Source organism: Leuciscus leuciscus, assembly GCF_965113295.1.
Source record: "Leuciscus leuciscus genome assembly, chromosome: 9".
Classification (NCBI taxonomy): Eukaryota; Metazoa; Chordata; class Actinopteri; order Cypriniformes; family Leuciscidae; genus Leuciscus; species Leuciscus leuciscus.
The window spans coordinates 31,927,009-31,944,854 of NC_138733.1; the positions used below are offsets into that span (position 1 = coordinate 31,927,009).

Below are 17,846 nucleotides of genomic sequence, written 5' to 3' on the forward strand. Positions count from 1 at the left end.
TTCATGCTAGCAACATGTTCAAACGTTGATTAATGCTAGCAATGTGCTAAAACGTTAATTATTGCTTGCAATTTCTTTCTCGCTTTCTTTCTCTTTCCACTTCACAAAATTTAAAGCTTATAAAACGTTCAAACTTTCATACGGCTTTGTCAAGCCAACATCAAAGTTTGTCCCAACAAAATTTACTCATCTAGTTATGGTTGTTGTAGCGCTATGCTGGAATTTATTTTCAAGGAAGTACTGTGACTATTAATGAGTAAAGCTACAGTAACATCTTCAGCTAGTCAGCCTGAGATCCTTTCCATCTAAACTGGTTATATCTCTTAAGCCTAATAGTGAATGTTTTATGAGAGTTAGGATAATCTCTCTCTTTCTTCAGTTTTGAGAAAGAACCATATTCATCCACACAGTCACACAGAGCCGAAGCACAACCAGAACAATGTTCTTCCGCAAAATACATGTTTTGTTTTTTAACCGCTAGAGGGCCAAAAGGTACATAGTGTACCTTTAAATTAGATGTTCAAATGTGCATATGATGTCCAAAATGTATTAAATTGAATGTTTAAAGTTGGCTACAATATAATATATATATATTTTTGGGGATATAATATATTTATATAATAGTTATGCTAAAAATATATATTTATTTATCTGATATATTCAGTCTGTATTGAGTTATATGTTTACCCCTGTGCTGTGTGCAGGTGCCATCTCGGTATCTCGACCGCTAGACTTTGAGTCCTGCAAGGATTATTTCCTGACGGTGGAGGCCACGGATGGCGGAACTCCACCCCTCAGCGCTGTAACCATGGTAAACATCAACCTGACGGATGTCAATGACAACGCCCCCATGTTCAGCCGCGACGCCTACAGCGTGTCTATTAGTGAGGACGCTAACATAGGAGACACTGTGGTCAAGGTAAGAGGTCATGAAATTCACATCAGTCTTATTTTTGTCTTTTGAGATCCGCCTTATAATTCGGCCTTTTGTCACGGTTGCCTAGGTGACCGCAGAAGACATCGACAGTCACGCGAACGGCGACATCCTGTATTCCATCGTCAGCGGCGACCGAGAGAACCAGTTCTTCATCGAGCCAATCACGGGCCAGATCAAAGTCAATAAGCAGCTGGATCGAGAAACGGTGAGGAACATGGGACAAAATCCCACAGATCAGGGAACAGACGAAAACAAGAAGAAATTAAATATTTCACGGCAGACATCCACACATGAAAGCCTTTAATAACAGACTTGGTTGTAGGGATTAATTTATTATTAAAAAAGATTATCCTTGTGTCTGAGATTAAGATAATGGTATTACACCTGTAATACCGTTACGTAACAGATAAAAAAAGGCGGGAGAGATTATCATTGATTGAGTTACTGAGACAGATTCTGCTACACATGTAACATAAATTTGGCCCATTATGTTTCAAACTTCATTTGTATTTACATGAGTGAAAATTTGCATACGTTTTTTTTTCAAGTGGCACGTAATGCTATATCACTGCGACCACTAGATGGAGCTAAAGCTTCTTTGGATGATATGCAAAGTTTCCTTTTTTTACTCTCATGTCAATTAGCTTAATGAAGTCATTGTTGTTTTCAGCTTACCGAGTCTGTTCAATTATAGACGGTTAAAGGGGGGTCGGATCATTTCCTGGCTCTTTTGAAATACGACTTTGATGTATGGGGTAGACATACTCTATTAACTCTCTGTGTAAATCCTCTCCAAAGTCCATTAATTGTAACTAAGCTGCAAAAAAAAAAAAAGAGAGAAAATATAATGATTCATTTAGGAAAAGAATCCCTTCTGAATAGTGTTTAACATTATGAGTGGAGTTTTGGGAGAAAATAAAATCCCATAAATGTCTAAAATTCAGTCCCTTTCAATGAACAGAGAGGAAAATCAAATGAGGAAAACATTTTAGGAAAAGAAAATTCAAAATGGCTGACTTCCTGCTGCGTTTAGGGCTTCGCTCCAAGAATCTTTTTCGTAGGTATTGGGACATTACATTTATATGCCGTTTTTTTGGATTGGTATGAGAAACGTAGCAGGAGGAGAGCTTCGTTGAAATTTTGTAGGTGGCGCTGTTGAGCCATTTTGCCACACCTAATTCTGAAACTCACATCAGATGTAAATTATCCCAAGTTCTGACACATGCAAAGTTTCGAGAGTTTTCAAGCATGTTTAGGACCTTAAAAAAAATGGGAAGCCCTCATTTTGGAGAAGAAGAACAATAAAGAGAGCAGTTCTAAGGTCTTGGACGTTTAAAAAAAAGAGTTACAAACTGAGTATGTGTGTCTGTATGTATAGAGCTTCAGATGATCTCTCAGCTTCTCATGGACTATTTATGACACAGGCAGTGTCAGCGTGAAAGAGAATATATGAATGTGTATTCATCTCTCTTTACTTTGTATTCTCTTTTCATCTCTTATTCTGTATGTTTTCTCTCTCTCTCTCTCTCTCTCTCTGTATCTGTAGATGGCTAGTTACTCGTTGTCCATCAGAGCTCGTGACAGCGGGACGCCAGCCATGTCCTCAACAGTTCAGGTCAACATCGACATCTCTGACGTCAACGACAACCCGCCCACCTTCACCCCAGCCAATCACACCGCGGTTATACAGGTACGATAATGAGCGACGGGTAAATCAGCCAATCACGTCCGAGTAATTTCATCAGTTTAACATGAGCTTTTACTCAACAACAGGAGAACAAGCCTTTGGGAACGAGTGTCCTGCAGCTGTCCGTCGTCGATAAGGACGCCAGCCACAACGGCCCCCCTTTCCATTTCCATATCCTGACAGGAAATGAGGGGGCGTGGTTTAAACTGGATAGAGAGGGGCTGTTGACGTCCAATCGGGTGTTTCGTAGGTCAGAGGGCACAGAATACATCATTCACGTGCAGGTAATGAGAAATGCTGGAAATAATGTTATTATGAAAACCTTGAATATACACTACTGTTCAAACGTTTATGGTTGGTAAGATATTTTATAAATATATATATATATATATATGTGTGTGTGTGTGTGTGTGTATATATGTATATATGTATGTATGTATGTATATTATTTCTTAAGGAATTCCTATAAGGAAGTCTCTTGTGCTCATTTGATTAAAAAAAAATACAGCAAATATACAGTAATATTGTGAAATATTATTACAATTTAAGGTAACTATTTGCTATTTAAATAATATATTTTAAGATCTAATTTATTCCTGTGATCAAAGCTGAATTTTCAGCATCATTATTCTAGTCTTCAGTGTCACATGATCCTTCAGAAATCATTATAATATGATGATTTGATGATCTAGAATCATTTCTTATTATTATCAAGTTCAAATGAACAGCATTTTTTTTTTTATCTAAATCTTTATAAAACATTGTAACACACACATTATAAATGTCTTACTGTCACTACTTTTTATCCTTATATGATTTATGCAAATGACACAGTTAAAACAAGCTGCATTTTAATCAAATCACACACACGTTTCAATTCAAATAATCCTTCTGTGGTTTGATTGCCACTTGATTCAGCCAATCACTGTCTGCGGTTTCACACTCTAGGCCAGTGATTCGGGTCGGCCGCCCCTGTCGTCGATGGCGAGCGTGTTGGTGCGTGTGATAGAGGAGAGCGTTCACAAGCCAGTGGCGTCACCTTTACACGTGCACATCGTCACCATGGAGGACGAGTTTCCAGGAGGTGTAATCGGTCAGATACACGCGACAGACCAAGATGCATTTGATATACTGACCTACGGACACACACACCAGCAGAGCAGCCTTTTCAAGGTATTTGAGTGTGTGTTCCATTGGTTTGGTTTGCCTTTTCTTTACACACACCATGTCGTATTTGTATTTTGACAGTTTATCATCTTTTAGAGCAGGAGTTCCCAAGCTTTTCAGTCTGCTGAACCCCTACAACTCAAATTGTTTACATTGAGACACTTTGAGATTCAAATAAATGTAATTAATTAAACTTTTACGGTAACAAATAACTTTATTTTGATGGTCCCTTTTGAACATTCTGTTCAATATCAGTAGCTTTGCAAGTACATGTCAACTAACTGTCATTAGAGTATTAGTAGACTGTCTGCTTAATATCTACTAACTCTTTATTGTGATGGTCCACCAAAAGACATTCTACTGACTATAAGTAACTTTGCAACTACATGTAAACTTATTCTTACCCTAACCCTACCAGTTTACTAATACTCTACTAACACTCTAATGAGAGTTAGTTGACATGAAGATGCAACGTTACTTATAGCCAACAGAATGTGTTAAAGGGACCATCAAAATAAAGTGAAACCATTTTTACAGTTTATTTTTTTACTTTTTAGGATAATAAAGTCATCATGAAACTATGAAAATAACAGTGGAAAAATGGAAATTATGCTAGACAAATTTCTTAAACTACAATTATCTTAAACTATCTTCGCTTTTTCAAGATTCATGCTTAAACTGTTTTATATTTTAGTTTTGTAAAGAGATCTGTATTCGTAAAATATTTATAATATCTCATTTCAAGCATTTAAGTATAAACTTATATATTAAATGTTTTCATAATTATGAGAATCATTAATTCATACAAACTTTTGACTTGATCTTTTTATTTTTATATTTGTTTATTTTCATTTTTATATTTATATTTTATTTTCATTTCATTTAATTTTTGTATTTTATATATATATATATTTATTTTTTTACATTTAATGTATTTATTTTATTTTATTTTTTTATTATTTTATTTTATTTTTTGAGTTGAGTTGTCAATATTTTTGGTCCATTTTCCCATGAGAAAAAGAATACTAAAATGTAATTTTACTCATTGTATTTCATTTATTTTATTCTGTCAGACATGGTCAAAAACAACATAACTAATTTTGATTTCAATGGGTAATTTGTGAATCAATTTCTTGTATAGTTATGTGTGGTTACACTTTATTTTAAGGCGTCTGTGTTAAAGTGTAATTATACATAGTAATAATAATTAACTACATGTACTTACTAAAGGATTAGTATGGTTTGGGGTTAGTTGCATGTAATTATGCATAATTTATAGTTATTAGTACACTTGTAACAAGGACACTGTAAAATAAAGTGTAACCTTGTGTTTTTTGACGCATCTGTGTTTTTCTCTCCCAGGTCAGCCCTCGAGATGGTCGAATCATCGCTCTGAGCGGGTTGGACGCGGGCCGCTACACCCTCAATGCTACTGTAACCGACGGCCGCTTCACTGTGAGCGTGCCCGTGAGCGTGCACGTGGAGCAGGCCTCGGTCGAGATGCTCCACGACGCTGTGACGGTCCGTTTCGACCGCGTCTCCCCTCACGACTTCGTGTCCCGTCACCTCCCTTCGGTCAAACGTGTCCTGTCCGGTGTCATGGCGACGCCCCGCCCCGACGCTCTGCATGTGCTCAGTGTGCAGCCCGTGGAGTCCACGGGGCAGCTGGACCTGCTGGTGGCGGTGGAGACGGCGGACGGCGGCGGGTTCTACAAGGCGGCGTTCGTGACGCAGAAGCTGAGCTCGGCCCGACGCCAGCTGGACCAGGTCCTGAGGGTGTCTGCGGTTCTGGATAAGAACTGCTCGGGTCTGGACTGCAGGGAGGCCCAGTGTGAACAAACCATCACGCTGGACTCACACAGTCTGCTCACGTACAGCTCCACCAAAACCAGCTTTGTGTCACCAAAGTTTCACAGGAACACACGATGCGTGTGCAGCGGTGAGTGTTCAGCCCCTTTCACACTGAAATCCGGTTAAATTACCGTCAAATTACATGAACGACTTTTCCGGTAAATACACAAATTTGCTGTTCACACAAGCAATGGCATACCGTCTATTTACCAGTTAGATACTATTCACACAGTATAATTTTTAATACAAACTTGATTAATCTTTATGTAAATATACACACACAGTTTCTGCGTGAAAAATATTGACTGATGCCTGTCGGTTGGACAAATACTGCAACGAAACATTCATGTATACACTGACTACACCCTAGTACACTACAAAAAAGCGTCTCTTCATCAATCACACGTTTACCATTGTTGTTCGACATTTTGAACCATTTCCATCAGAATATTAGAAAACTGTGTCAAAGTGAATATTTAATGAGGGAATTGTGAGGCAGTTTCTAATTGATTGTCTGTTGCTAAGCAACTCGCCATAACATTCTAGCACCTTATTGATTCAGGGGCAGTTTACTCCACACAAGTAAAAACAAAAACTTTTTATGCGTTTCATTTACTCAACAACATTGTTTTGGGGGCAAAAAACAACAACAAAGTTTCAAAGTCCAAGTTCTTGAAAACAATACCATCATCGTCTCTGTGTAAATTACAAAGATGCAAATTTGTGAAAACAGTGACGTTATATATATCCATATTACTTCAGTCTAAAGTGTTTTTTTACAAGGTAACATCGCCGACTACTGGCCTGGCATCAATAATATAGCGTTTTTTTAATCATTTATAATCCGTGTGACGTTGCAACGTTGTTGCCTGTACACGAAAAATGCAACAAAAAAAAACATTTTTTGTACATCGTTGTTGTGTAAACATACCCTCACACTCTATATAAAAACAGAGCTAGCTAACCTATGTCGATAATACACATGTAAAACTTTCCTTAAAGGGATAGTTCACTTTGAAATTTAATTTTTGGTATGTTTTAGCTTACCTCAAGGGCATCCAAGATGTAGGTGTCTTTTTTTCCGCAGTAGTTTCAATTTTGATATTTTTAGGTCAAACCGTTCTTGTCTGTCAGTCATATAATGCAGGTCTGTGGTCACCACCTGAAAGAGCATGCACAGAGTCCAAATTAAAACAATTCCCCGTCGTCCAATTTAAACAATTCCCCATCGTAAGTACACATTAATGGCCTAAGACACGAAACGAGCGGTTTGTGTGAGAAAACGAACAGTATTTATATCGTTTTTACCTCTTGTACACAGCCACGTCCAAGTGATCTGAGAGCGCGGGCGGGTATAGATATATACACTAGATGTCGCCTTGGCTACGGTTTCCAATAAACTGCAGTAGCCAAGGCAACATCTAGTGTATATATCTATACCCGCCCGCGCTCTCAGATCACTGGACGTGGCTGAGTTCAAGAGGTAAAAACGATATAAATACTGTTCGTTTTCTCACACAAACCGCTCGTTTCGTGTCTTAGGCCATTAATGTGTACTTACGATGGGGAATTGTTTAATTTGGACGATGGGGAATTGTTTTAATTTGGACTCTGTGCATGCTCTTTCAGGTGGTGACCACAGACCTGCATTATATGACTGACAGACAAGAACGGTTTGACCTAAAAATATCAAAATTGAAACTACTGCGGAAAAAAAGACACCTACATCTTGGATGCCCTTGAGGTAAGCTAAAACATACCAAAATTTAATTTCAAAGTGAACTATCCCTTTAAAGGTAGGTTAGGCAATTTTCAAGTGGCTAGCAATAGCGAGCTAGCTTTGAAAGCATAAGATCCCACCCTTCCTTCAGAGGGTCTCCTAAGCCACACCTCCTACAAAACACATGAACGCACACAGCAGATTCTGCAAAGCATCATGAGAGACGACTGTTAAACTACCTCATGTCTCTAAGCACATACCATTACAATAATAATGAACATAAACAACTTAAAGAGCTCCTACTTGTACCACCTGACTGCTGCAGGTAAACTTCGGAGTTGATAGTGTTGCCATTGAAACTAATGTATACAAGTATAATGTCACAGGTTTCCATCTCTTCCAAATAACAGTAGTTATGGCGTGAACGCAGCATAAACTCATTGTTTTGGTTCAGGAGGAACTGTAAAAGGTGGTAGCTGTTTCCTTTGTGGTGCTCAGTGACTGACATCTGTCTAACTCATAGCATGAAATGCACTGATGAGGTGTGATGTCTGTGCGAACAGGTGCATGGAGATATGGAAATACATATGTTGACAGGCAGATAGGACATCCTATCAACTGATGGCAATGATTCACAGAACATTTTATGGTCCTATGTATATGTATATATAATAATAATAGATAATTAAATATATATAATTATTGCATTGTTTAAATTAATACATTTTAGCTAACTGTGAATTTGTATATGTACATTTCTGAAACACTTAACTTGGACAGTTACCTCTAACACTCTAAATTGTGTAATGTGGACTCAAAAAAAAAAGCGCTATACAAATAAACGTGAATTGAATATACATATACATACATACATTTAACTTAGTGATTGATATCAGGATGTGAAGAGAGTTTCAACCAGCATAACAAAAAAACATTTCTGGACCAAATCACCTACCCTGCTTTTGACACAAGGTTAAAAGTGCTCTTAACCCTTGTTTAAAAGATATTAATCCAGGGTGAAGCGCAGTGTGAAAACTCCATATTACACTATTACACATACACTTACACACTCTTGACCACAGTGTCCTTGCACTCAAAAACAGCAGGAACAGAAACATGTTTTTAGAGTTGTGGCCATTTAAATTAAGCTTGTTTTTCTTCTTTAAAAAAAAATAAAAATGTTTGTGGTCAATCATATCTCTTATAATTCGGGCTAACAGTACACCACTACTTGTTTTGCAATTGTAATTTCTTCTTCTGTTTCTCTCAGACGGGAGTTGTTCTGCTGCGTCGGAGGTGTGTGTGGATATGAGATGTCCTGGTGACATGCAGTGCGTGGGAACGGACAGCAGCAGGGGGCCGTACGCGTGCCAGTGTCCGCCGGGGAAACTGGGAGAGTGTGCGGGTAACCTTTGACCCCTATGTGAAGCCTCTTTAGATCATGTCATATATAATGTGTCACCTTGTGGAAATATTTCTTTTTCTCTCTGTGTGTTCTTCAGGACACACCTCTCTGAGCTTCTCTGGGAACAGTTATATCAAGTACAGAGTGACGGATGGCGAGAGAAGCGGAGAGATGAAGTTAGCCCTCCGGATCAGAACGCTGCAGAGCAAGGGAATCATCATGTACACGCGTGCAGATCCGTGCAGCGTGCTGAAGGTACCGCGCTCACATTAACAACTCAATAAAACACGCTTGCATGCCCATATCATTCATTTAATTTGTTCAAATTACTGCTTAACAGGGAAATCAGGTTAACGTTAAAGAGTTATGAAACCCTAAAAGACCATTTTGAGAGGTTAACAGGCATGTACACTACTGTTCAAAAGTTTGAGGGTGCTTTTATAGCTAAATTGAACTCAGTCCATAAGTGATTAACTTTACACAGTTATAGTGTATAGAACCAAACTGAATGAACAACTGATTTCAACTGAACAATGATTGAACAATTGCTGTCGTCTTTTTAAAGCTGCTTTACAGCAGAATTAAATTCTGTTTGCATAGTTGAATCGTTATTTTCCTGTTTATCACTGTAAAGCTGCATTGAAATAATCATAATTCATTGAATCGTAAAAATGAAAAATGACAGTAATTTTAAAATCAAAATAAAACGCTTACTAAAAAGATGACAATTTATTTGTTTATCTACATGTCATGTGACCATTTACAAACATCAGTATCATTAACCTTGAACATACTAATGTGTTAAATGATTGAATTATCAAGCGTAGCGTTAGTTCTGGTAAGTCAGGTTAGTCAAGCTCGCATCAGCTGATCCACATCTACCTATAGGAATACGATGCCTATCACCGTATACATATATAAGCTCCTTCAGTATTATCAGCAGCTGTCGCGTTTCTCAGGAGCTAATTACCCTCCTCCATCCCCAGCTCCTCCTCTCACCCAGTCAGGATTTGGCATTCTGAATCCCCTTGAATCAGAATAAATTCTCAAATTATGTTTTACTTTAAAATGTTGAATTAAATATATTTGCAAACTTTCATGTTGGTTCTGTTCTGTTTACCCCAAGGGGGGTTATTGCTGCTCTCCCTGCTCTTATCCATGCTAGGCTGTATGGATGCACAGGGAGTTCTCGCCCAGAACAGAACCATACCGCCAATCCTAACTGTATGCTAACTGTCAATCATATTTGACGGTAGTGGTCCTGACAGAAATGAACTTGAAGGGCCCTATCATACACCCGGCGCAATGCGGCGACAGGCTCGACGCAAGTGTGTTTTGCAAGTTTCAGCCCGACGCAGTTATCATTTTCACGCGTACACTTTGTCCTGTAGATGGTCTACTCGCGCGCTTTAACCTCGCGCACGATCAGATCCGTTTCCTCACTAGAGAAGCATTCAGTTTTTCTGCTTGCAAATTCGCAACTGGTTTTCAATGGGAATGGGAGATGAGACTCTGATTGGTTTACTGCACGTTACGCCCAAAACACACCCATTACTCATTAAGAGAATAGTGACAACCCTTTTAGACCATGTTTTTATTTACATGAAATTTTACTGCGTCACATTTAACAAATAGTTGACTGACTGTATCTGCATTTGATTGACAGATTGAAGAGGGAAAGTTGTGGTTCCAGTTGGATTGCAGCAACAGTCCCAGGAGCATCGGGATCTCCGGCCGACCGGTTAACGACGGGAACTGGCATCACGTGGTCCTGGAGTTGCGTGGAAACTACAGCAGCCTCTCGCTAGACGACATGTACGTGGAGCGGCGGCTGGCCACGGCCAAATACCGTCCTTTAGGAGCAGATTTGTCCATTTATTTCGGAGCGCAGGTGTCGCCTCCGGACGCCCGCAGCTTGACGGAAAGGAAAGGACCGCGGGTCACCAATGGCTTTCAGGGCTGTCTTGACTCCGTGGTTCTGAACGATAACGAACTCCCGCTGCAGAACAAACGCAGCCCGTACGCGGAGGTGGTGGGACTGACGGATCTCAAGTTGGGATGCGTTCTCTATCCGGACGCGTGTGCCGCCCAGCCCTGCCTCAACGGTGGTACCTGCATCAGCCTGCCGTCTGGAGGTGTGTGTGTTCAGTTTTGGCGTCAGTCAAATCAGCTTAGCCTCCGTCTACTGAGTCTGATGGAGACCAAATGACCAATTATGATGATTAAATCAGCTCCTGCTTTCCACATGCTCTCTAGTGAATCTCGTCTCTCCTCATCTTCTGTTCTCTCCTTGTCTTTTCTCTTTGCATTTCTTCTAGTCTTGTTTTATTCCCTTTCGTCTTTCCCCTTATAACCTTGTCTCCTTTCGTCTCGTCTCCTCACTTCTCCTCTCTTCTCTCTCATCTCGTCTCCTGTCTGCTCCTCTCAACTCATCTCGTCTTTACTCCTCTTGTCTCGTCTCCTCACTTCTCCTCTCTTCTCTCTCATCTCGTCTCCTGTCTGCTCCTCTCAACTCATCTCGTCTTTACTCCTCTTGTCTCGTCTCCTCACTTCTCCTCTCTTCTCTCTCATCTCGTCTCCTGTCTGCTCCTCTCAACTCATCTCGTCTTTACTCCTCTTGTCTCGTTTCTTCTCTTCTCGTCTCGTCTTGTCTCGGCTCGTCTCCTGTCTTGTCTTCTCATCTCCTCTCATCTCGTCTCTCTCCTCTTTTCTTGTCTCTTCTGTTTTCACATAGTACTGTCTCTTCTCATCTCACCTGTTTTTGTCTAGTCTCTTCTCTTCTCATATTTCTCTCTTTGTCTCCTCTCATTTCTCTCTTCTCTTTGTCTCTTCTCATCGATTTATTGTACTCGAGTCTCATTTTTCTAATTTCATGTCCTTTCTAGCCTCTTCTCTTCCCTTCTTTTTCCTTATTTTGTCATCTCTTCTCTTCTGTTTTCTTCTCTTCTCACATTTTTACTTCTTATATTGTCCTCTCCTATTTTTCCTCTTCTCATCTCTTCACTTCTATATCTTAACGTCTTCATGTCTCACATCTCATGTTTTCTTCTTGTCTCACCTTTTCTATCATCTTCTCATCTCTTCTCATTTAGTTTCTGTTCATCTCTTCTTATCTCATCTCTTCTTTTCCTATCTCATCTATTCTTTTCATCTTATCTAATACTTTTCTCCACTTCTCATCTATTATTTTCTCTTATGTCTCATCTCTTCTATGTTTGTCTCTTCTCATCTCTTTTCATCCCTTTTCTCTTTTCTTTTCTTCTCTCAACTTGTCTCATCTTGTTTCCCTTCTCATCTCTTCCTCCTGACTGTAGTCATCTCTCTCTCTTTCACTCGTTCACTGGCTCTGATGAATGGAGCAGTGCGTTGTGGGAGTTGCGGTGTTGTGCCATACACATCCTCTCTGAAAAGGTCGTTTGTGCAGGAGTGTCTGCCAGACGCGTGTGCGTGTGTCTGTTTGTTTGTTTGTTTTTGTGGGTAGACCTGATAAAACCTAGCGCACTGTTTACTCACTGACATTTTCCACGCGATTTCCCACCGGCGTGTGTCTGTGCGATTGTTTTGCGATTCCTGAACAAACAGTCTGTCTTGTGTGTCTCTCTCAGGTTACTCCTGCAGTTGCAGTGCTCTGTTCACTGGAGGGCGCTGTGAGACAGAGATCAGCGTGTGTATGCCAAACCCATGTCAGAACGGAGGTGTGTGTAAACCCATCGGAAACGCCTTCATCTGCAGCTGCAAGAGAGGATACACCGGCGTAACGTCAGTTTACCAACATATTCAACTATGTCCTTTTAGTTATTCAGTTATTCATATAATGTAGAATGTATTGAATTCCAAAGTAAACCATAAAAAAACACTTTTCTTATAATTTGTTTTATAAATATGTATTTATATATAATGCAACTATTAATATTTATAAATATAAATAATATATTTTAGTATTTTAACATTGTTTGCAAAATAATGATAGTTACACACACACACACACACATATATATATATATAATGTATTTATTAATATTTTAAATATAAATATATTGTAGTATTTTAATACTGTCTGTAGTGTATATATATATATATATATATATATATATATATATAATGTTCATAATTTTAGGAGAATATATGTTATTATATTATTATATTTAATGATTCTATTATTCTAATTATTCTATTCATCATTTACACACATTGTATTTGTTTTTACACACTTATATAAATAAAATATTTGTGTGTTTATATTTTTAAATATAAATAATATAGAGTTTTTAAATTGTTAGCAGAATATGGATAGTTATATTCTCTCTCTCTCTCTCTCTCTCTCTCTCTCTCTCTATATATATATATATATATAGTATTGAGTGTAAGTGTAAATGTAAATAGAAAAATTTGTTACATACTCTAAAATTATAAATTTGAATATATATATATTATATAATAGAATAATTTAAGGTACATTACATATTGTAAAAAGTTTAACATTATACATTTGAATATATATATATATATATATATATTCAAATGTATAATGTTAATAATTTTACAATATGTAACTTTTAAAATATTATTTTTACATTTAAACGTATCAATATTATTATTGTATTAGTGTAATGTTTTATATATTTCAGAAAAGTATTGTCCAAATATTGTGTGTGATTCGTAAACGATGACACTGCGTCTGACGAACGTAGTGATTTAGATTGATGAACTTAAACTTCCCAAAGTCAAAAGCTGCCAGCAGAATTTAATAAGCAGCATCTGTTCCTTACTAAAACACGTACACAAGCCTGTTTCTGTTGGCACCACACCGTGAAAAACTGGCACAGGCTCAGCACTGTTTCTGAATTGTTCACCGAGGTTGAGCTGTTGTGCAATCTGTGGCCACAAGATGGTGGCATCAGTCTATCGGTGTTTGAGTAGCGTTAGGCTTTTTTAAAAGATAATTTCATGCCTCTCTCTGCACAGAGGAGATTATACAGCTGCAGTCTCTCTTGGCTTATGCTAATGTGGTTCATTACAGACCACGGGCTCTTTTATTCGCTCGTTTAGCACAATTGATGTCAATACAAACAGCCAATACAAAGAGAACTTTAAACACGGCCTTTCGTGCACATGCAGTGTGTCTTTACTCGAGTCAAGTGCTAAGTATATATAGTAATATTGTTAATAAAATATATAGTATAGTAGATAGTAGCCATGTCTTCTCATCTGAGTGGCCTTGATTGCATCAACTTGTCTATAATGCAGAAAAACTTGCTTTGTGATGAAAAGACCTAGCCATATTTATTATAGAAAGTAAATAAGGTCACATTTGATTTCACATTGTCTTTAATGAGTCTTTGAAACGTGGTGATTATCGCCCAAAAATGGACATTGTTTTTTTTTTAACTTCAAAAACTTCTTGTTTTGTCCTAACCAGCAGTGGCAGTCTGCTTAGTTTCTAACCGCCCACAATGAAATCTCACCGGTCCAAAAATCCAGCTCCAAATGTGTAACAACAATAAGTCCCGATTGGCTGTTATCGTGTGGTGTCGCGCAGCATTTTCACTTTCAGTGTAGACAGTCGGATTACTTTAGGCTGTGAACTAATCCCATCATGCCAGCTTTTCGGATACACTGTCAGTTTTTTTTATAGACTGATGCATTTCTGCCGAGTCACAATAAATTTGAAAGCAGGCCAAGGGCACTAAACTGATGCAGTGAAACCCAGTGAGCCCTGATAACCACTGAGTGTTCATTTCCCCTCTGCAGGTGTGAAGAAGACGTGAACGAGTGTGAACGCGAGCTGTGCGAGAACGGCGGCGTGTGTGTCAACACGTTCGGCTCCTTCTACTGCAACTGCACGCCTGGTTTCGTGGGCAGCGCTTGTTCTGTTCGCCCGGTGCTGGTTCCGGACATGCAGGCCGGACACGCATACGTCGGGAAGGAGGAGCTCATCGGCATCGCCGTCGTTCTCTTCCTCATCCTCACCCTCATCCTCCTCTTCATCGCCTTCCGGAAGAAGGTGTTCCAGAAGAGCTATTCCCGGAACAACCTCTCCATGGTTCAGGATCCGGCTACAGCCGCCCTCCTGCACAAAGCCAACGGTGGGCACTACCCGCCCCTGCGCTGTGCCATCGGAGAGCCCATCAGCCTGTACACCGAGGGAAGCCTGAGCGGCCCGCCTCAGGTGCCCGTCAGGCCCATGGCGTACACGCCGTGTTTCCCCGGAGACCCTCGGGGGACCCTGGAGAAGAGGCACGGGGACTGCCGAGGCCCGGAGCTGACGGAAATGAGCACTTTCCATCCGTCGGAGTCGCCGCGGATCCTGGGCGGGACCAACCGGAGGGGCGTGGTCGTGTGCAGCGTCGCCCCCAATCTGCCCCCCGTCTCCCCGTGCCGGTCTGACTGCGACTCGCTGCGGAAGAGCCCCTGGGAAGACGAGGGTGAGAGAGAGATATCGGTCATATATGTGCTGTATTTGTGTGCGTAGCAGAGTATTTGAGTGGAAAATATATTTGTAGATATCATTTTAATTTAATATATTATATGACTGGAATATTAATAGCAGCAGAATTATATGCATTTATATTCAAACTAAATTAAGAGAAAAAAAAATCATATACCAAATATAACCCCAAATGAAGAAAATTCACAGACTTTTATTTATTTATTTATTTATTTATTTATAGTATGTCATTTTAAATCGGTCATTTGTCATTAATTCATCATTAATTATCATTCATTTTCACAAAACTTTTTATGTATTTAATTTTTTTCTTTTCAGTAATATTTCCCAAATTCTACCTCTTTTTTAATTAAATTAAATATATATATATATCTCAACATTATATTAATATCATATATGTAATTGTAAAATTAATAGCTAAAGAAGGATAGTAATTATGCATGTATAAAGATGCTCTTTTTTTAAATACATTAAAAAGCATTTATACATAAAAAAAATAAAAAATTCAAAGACTTTATTATTATTATTATTGTCATTTTAAATAACTCATTCTTTTATTATTTATGTTCACTAAACAATTTGTATATTTGATCATTATCTTTACAGTAATATATTTCCCAAATTCTCTTTTTTTGTCTTAGAATATATTTATAAATATAATTTTAATATCATGTATTAAATTATTGTAATATTAATAGCAGGATAATTATAGTAATGGGGCTTGTAAAGTATATACAAAATCTTAATTTTAAATACATTTTGCATATATCTTTTTTCTAAAAGAACCCTACATTTAGAATATTTAAAGAATATTATTAGTATTATGTTAGTGTTGTTGTATATTGTTTTCTTTCCAATAATATTGCACAAATCCCATCTTTCTTTCCTGTACACTGCTAGTGGTCTATTTCAAGTAGTGTGTGTATTATTGCTGACATCCGTTGCACTATGGGATGTTAAAGTGCATTATAATTGTAATGCATTGACCCTCTGGTTTAAGATATAAAAAATAAAAAAAACATTTCTCACTCCAGGCAGAATTATGCAACTCCTCTCCGCATCTCTCACGTAGTCTGGAGTGTGTGTACGCATATTTTGATTATGCAAAAATGTGTTTGCCAGTGTGAATTTATCAGAGGGCTTTGATCAGTTCATGCCTGTCAACTATGAAAAATCCATCCTTCCCTTAACATGTTTTATTTAAATATCGTATTTAACTGCATTTAACCTCACACTGCTCAGAGATTGACTGAGATCACTGCTGTTCCACAAACACACACACACACACCCGCTGGTATCTCAGTAACCCCCATGAGCCTTTTGGCATGCCCATGCACATTTTTTATATTCAGACTTTTAATGAACCCTATACACGCCAACACTAAGAACGCCAAAGCATTGAAACTGTACACCGGTGCATTGATGGTTTTGCGACCTATGACTGTTTACAGCGTAGATAACAAAACCTGCTGCCAGATTTGGTGTTATCAGTGTATGTAATGGCGGAGCTCCACACTTTTATCTTCTTAAACTCAGCTCTGTTTCCTGCTGTGACAGTTACGGCAGAAGCGTACAGGAGGAAAAAGCTTGTATTTGCTGAAGCCGTTTCCGCCTCCAGCTTCCCACTAGCTAAGTTCTTCTTTGTTTAATGATGTTTTTTCGGTAAATCAAATCAAAATACACTTTCATATGAAGGTTACAGCTAAAAACTGGAAAACTTAGCAGCAGGTGGAAACCGTTTTAAGGAGTAAAAGCTTTCAATTTATGGTTAATTTAATGTTGCTTTTTTTGTAAACCAAATAATAATAAAAAAGACATGGAAATAGAGCTGTAATCATATAGCTACGTTAAAGTTTTACACAACCCCTGGCTCTTGTTTATACATGCTAATTATATTTAGGATTGGGTATTGTTTGATTTTTATCGATTCAGATTCTTATCGATTCCCAGTTTCGATTCCAATGAGGTAAACAAAACAAAAAAACATATCAAACATATTTAACAAAACATTATTGCAGCTGCATACACCCCAGCTGTTTTGTTTTTATTAATTAAATGTAAAATAACACTTATTATAGTTACGGAAGTTATTCAGTCAGGATCAGTACTGTATGTGTATATATATATACACATACATACACACATACATACATACATACATGCATACATACATACATACATACATACACTACGTTTCTTTTTGTATTTTGCTTAAACATATTTTTTATTACAATGTTTGTGTTCTATGTGCCTTTTTTGTTGTTGTTGTTGTTGTTGTTGTTGTTGTTTTCATGGTTTCTTATCCAAGGTGACTTCCAGCAGATGTATTTGGGAATATTTCTTGAGGAGATAAAGCTTGTTGTGGATCTGTGGACAGATCTTTATTAGGAATGTACCTCAACTTTTTATCTCAGCTGAAACCATTATTTATTATACTCCAAACCATCTCAAACGGAACTCTTAAATACACAATACTGTTACAAGTTCCTTATAATCACCATGCCTGCATTTATTTGATAACAAATACAGTAAAAAAGTAATATTGTAAAATATTATTACAATTTAAAATAACTGCTTTCCATTGTAATATATTTAAAAATGTAATGTGTTCCTCTGATGCAAAGCTGTATT

At 38.1% G+C, this 17,846-nt stretch overlaps 1 protein-coding gene and 1 long non-coding RNA gene across 3 annotated transcripts in view; one reads left to right on the forward strand and one right to left on the reverse strand.

The window, feature by feature from the left end:
• fat3a (FAT atypical cadherin 3a) overlaps positions 1 to 17,846 on the forward strand; it is a 160,980-nt gene that overhangs the window by 133,818 nt on the left and 9,316 nt on the right. For both annotated transcript variants that reach the window (XM_082180841.1, XM_082180842.1), the window contains exons 16-26: positions 705 to 919; positions 1,005 to 1,142; positions 2,484 to 2,627; positions 2,711 to 2,908; positions 3,573 to 3,797; positions 5,154 to 5,730; positions 8,633 to 8,767; positions 8,865 to 9,022; positions 10,434 to 10,902; positions 12,373 to 12,526; positions 14,519 to 15,192. In XM_082180841.1, coding sequence (XP_082036967.1) covers positions 705 to 919; positions 1,005 to 1,142; positions 2,484 to 2,627; positions 2,711 to 2,908; positions 3,573 to 3,797; positions 5,154 to 5,730; positions 8,633 to 8,767; positions 8,865 to 9,022; positions 10,434 to 10,902; positions 12,373 to 12,526; positions 14,519 to 15,192 — 3,087 coding nt within the window. The remainder of the gene's footprint in view (positions 1 to 704; positions 920 to 1,004; positions 1,143 to 2,483; positions 2,628 to 2,710; positions 2,909 to 3,572; positions 3,798 to 5,153; positions 5,731 to 8,632; positions 8,768 to 8,864; positions 9,023 to 10,433; positions 10,903 to 12,372; positions 12,527 to 14,518; positions 15,193 to 17,846) is intronic.
• Positions 1 to 17,846, reverse strand: part of LOC309506943 — an 87,554-nt gene that overhangs the window by 4,966 nt on the left and 64,742 nt on the right. The gene's annotated exons all lie outside the window — the stretch shown is intronic.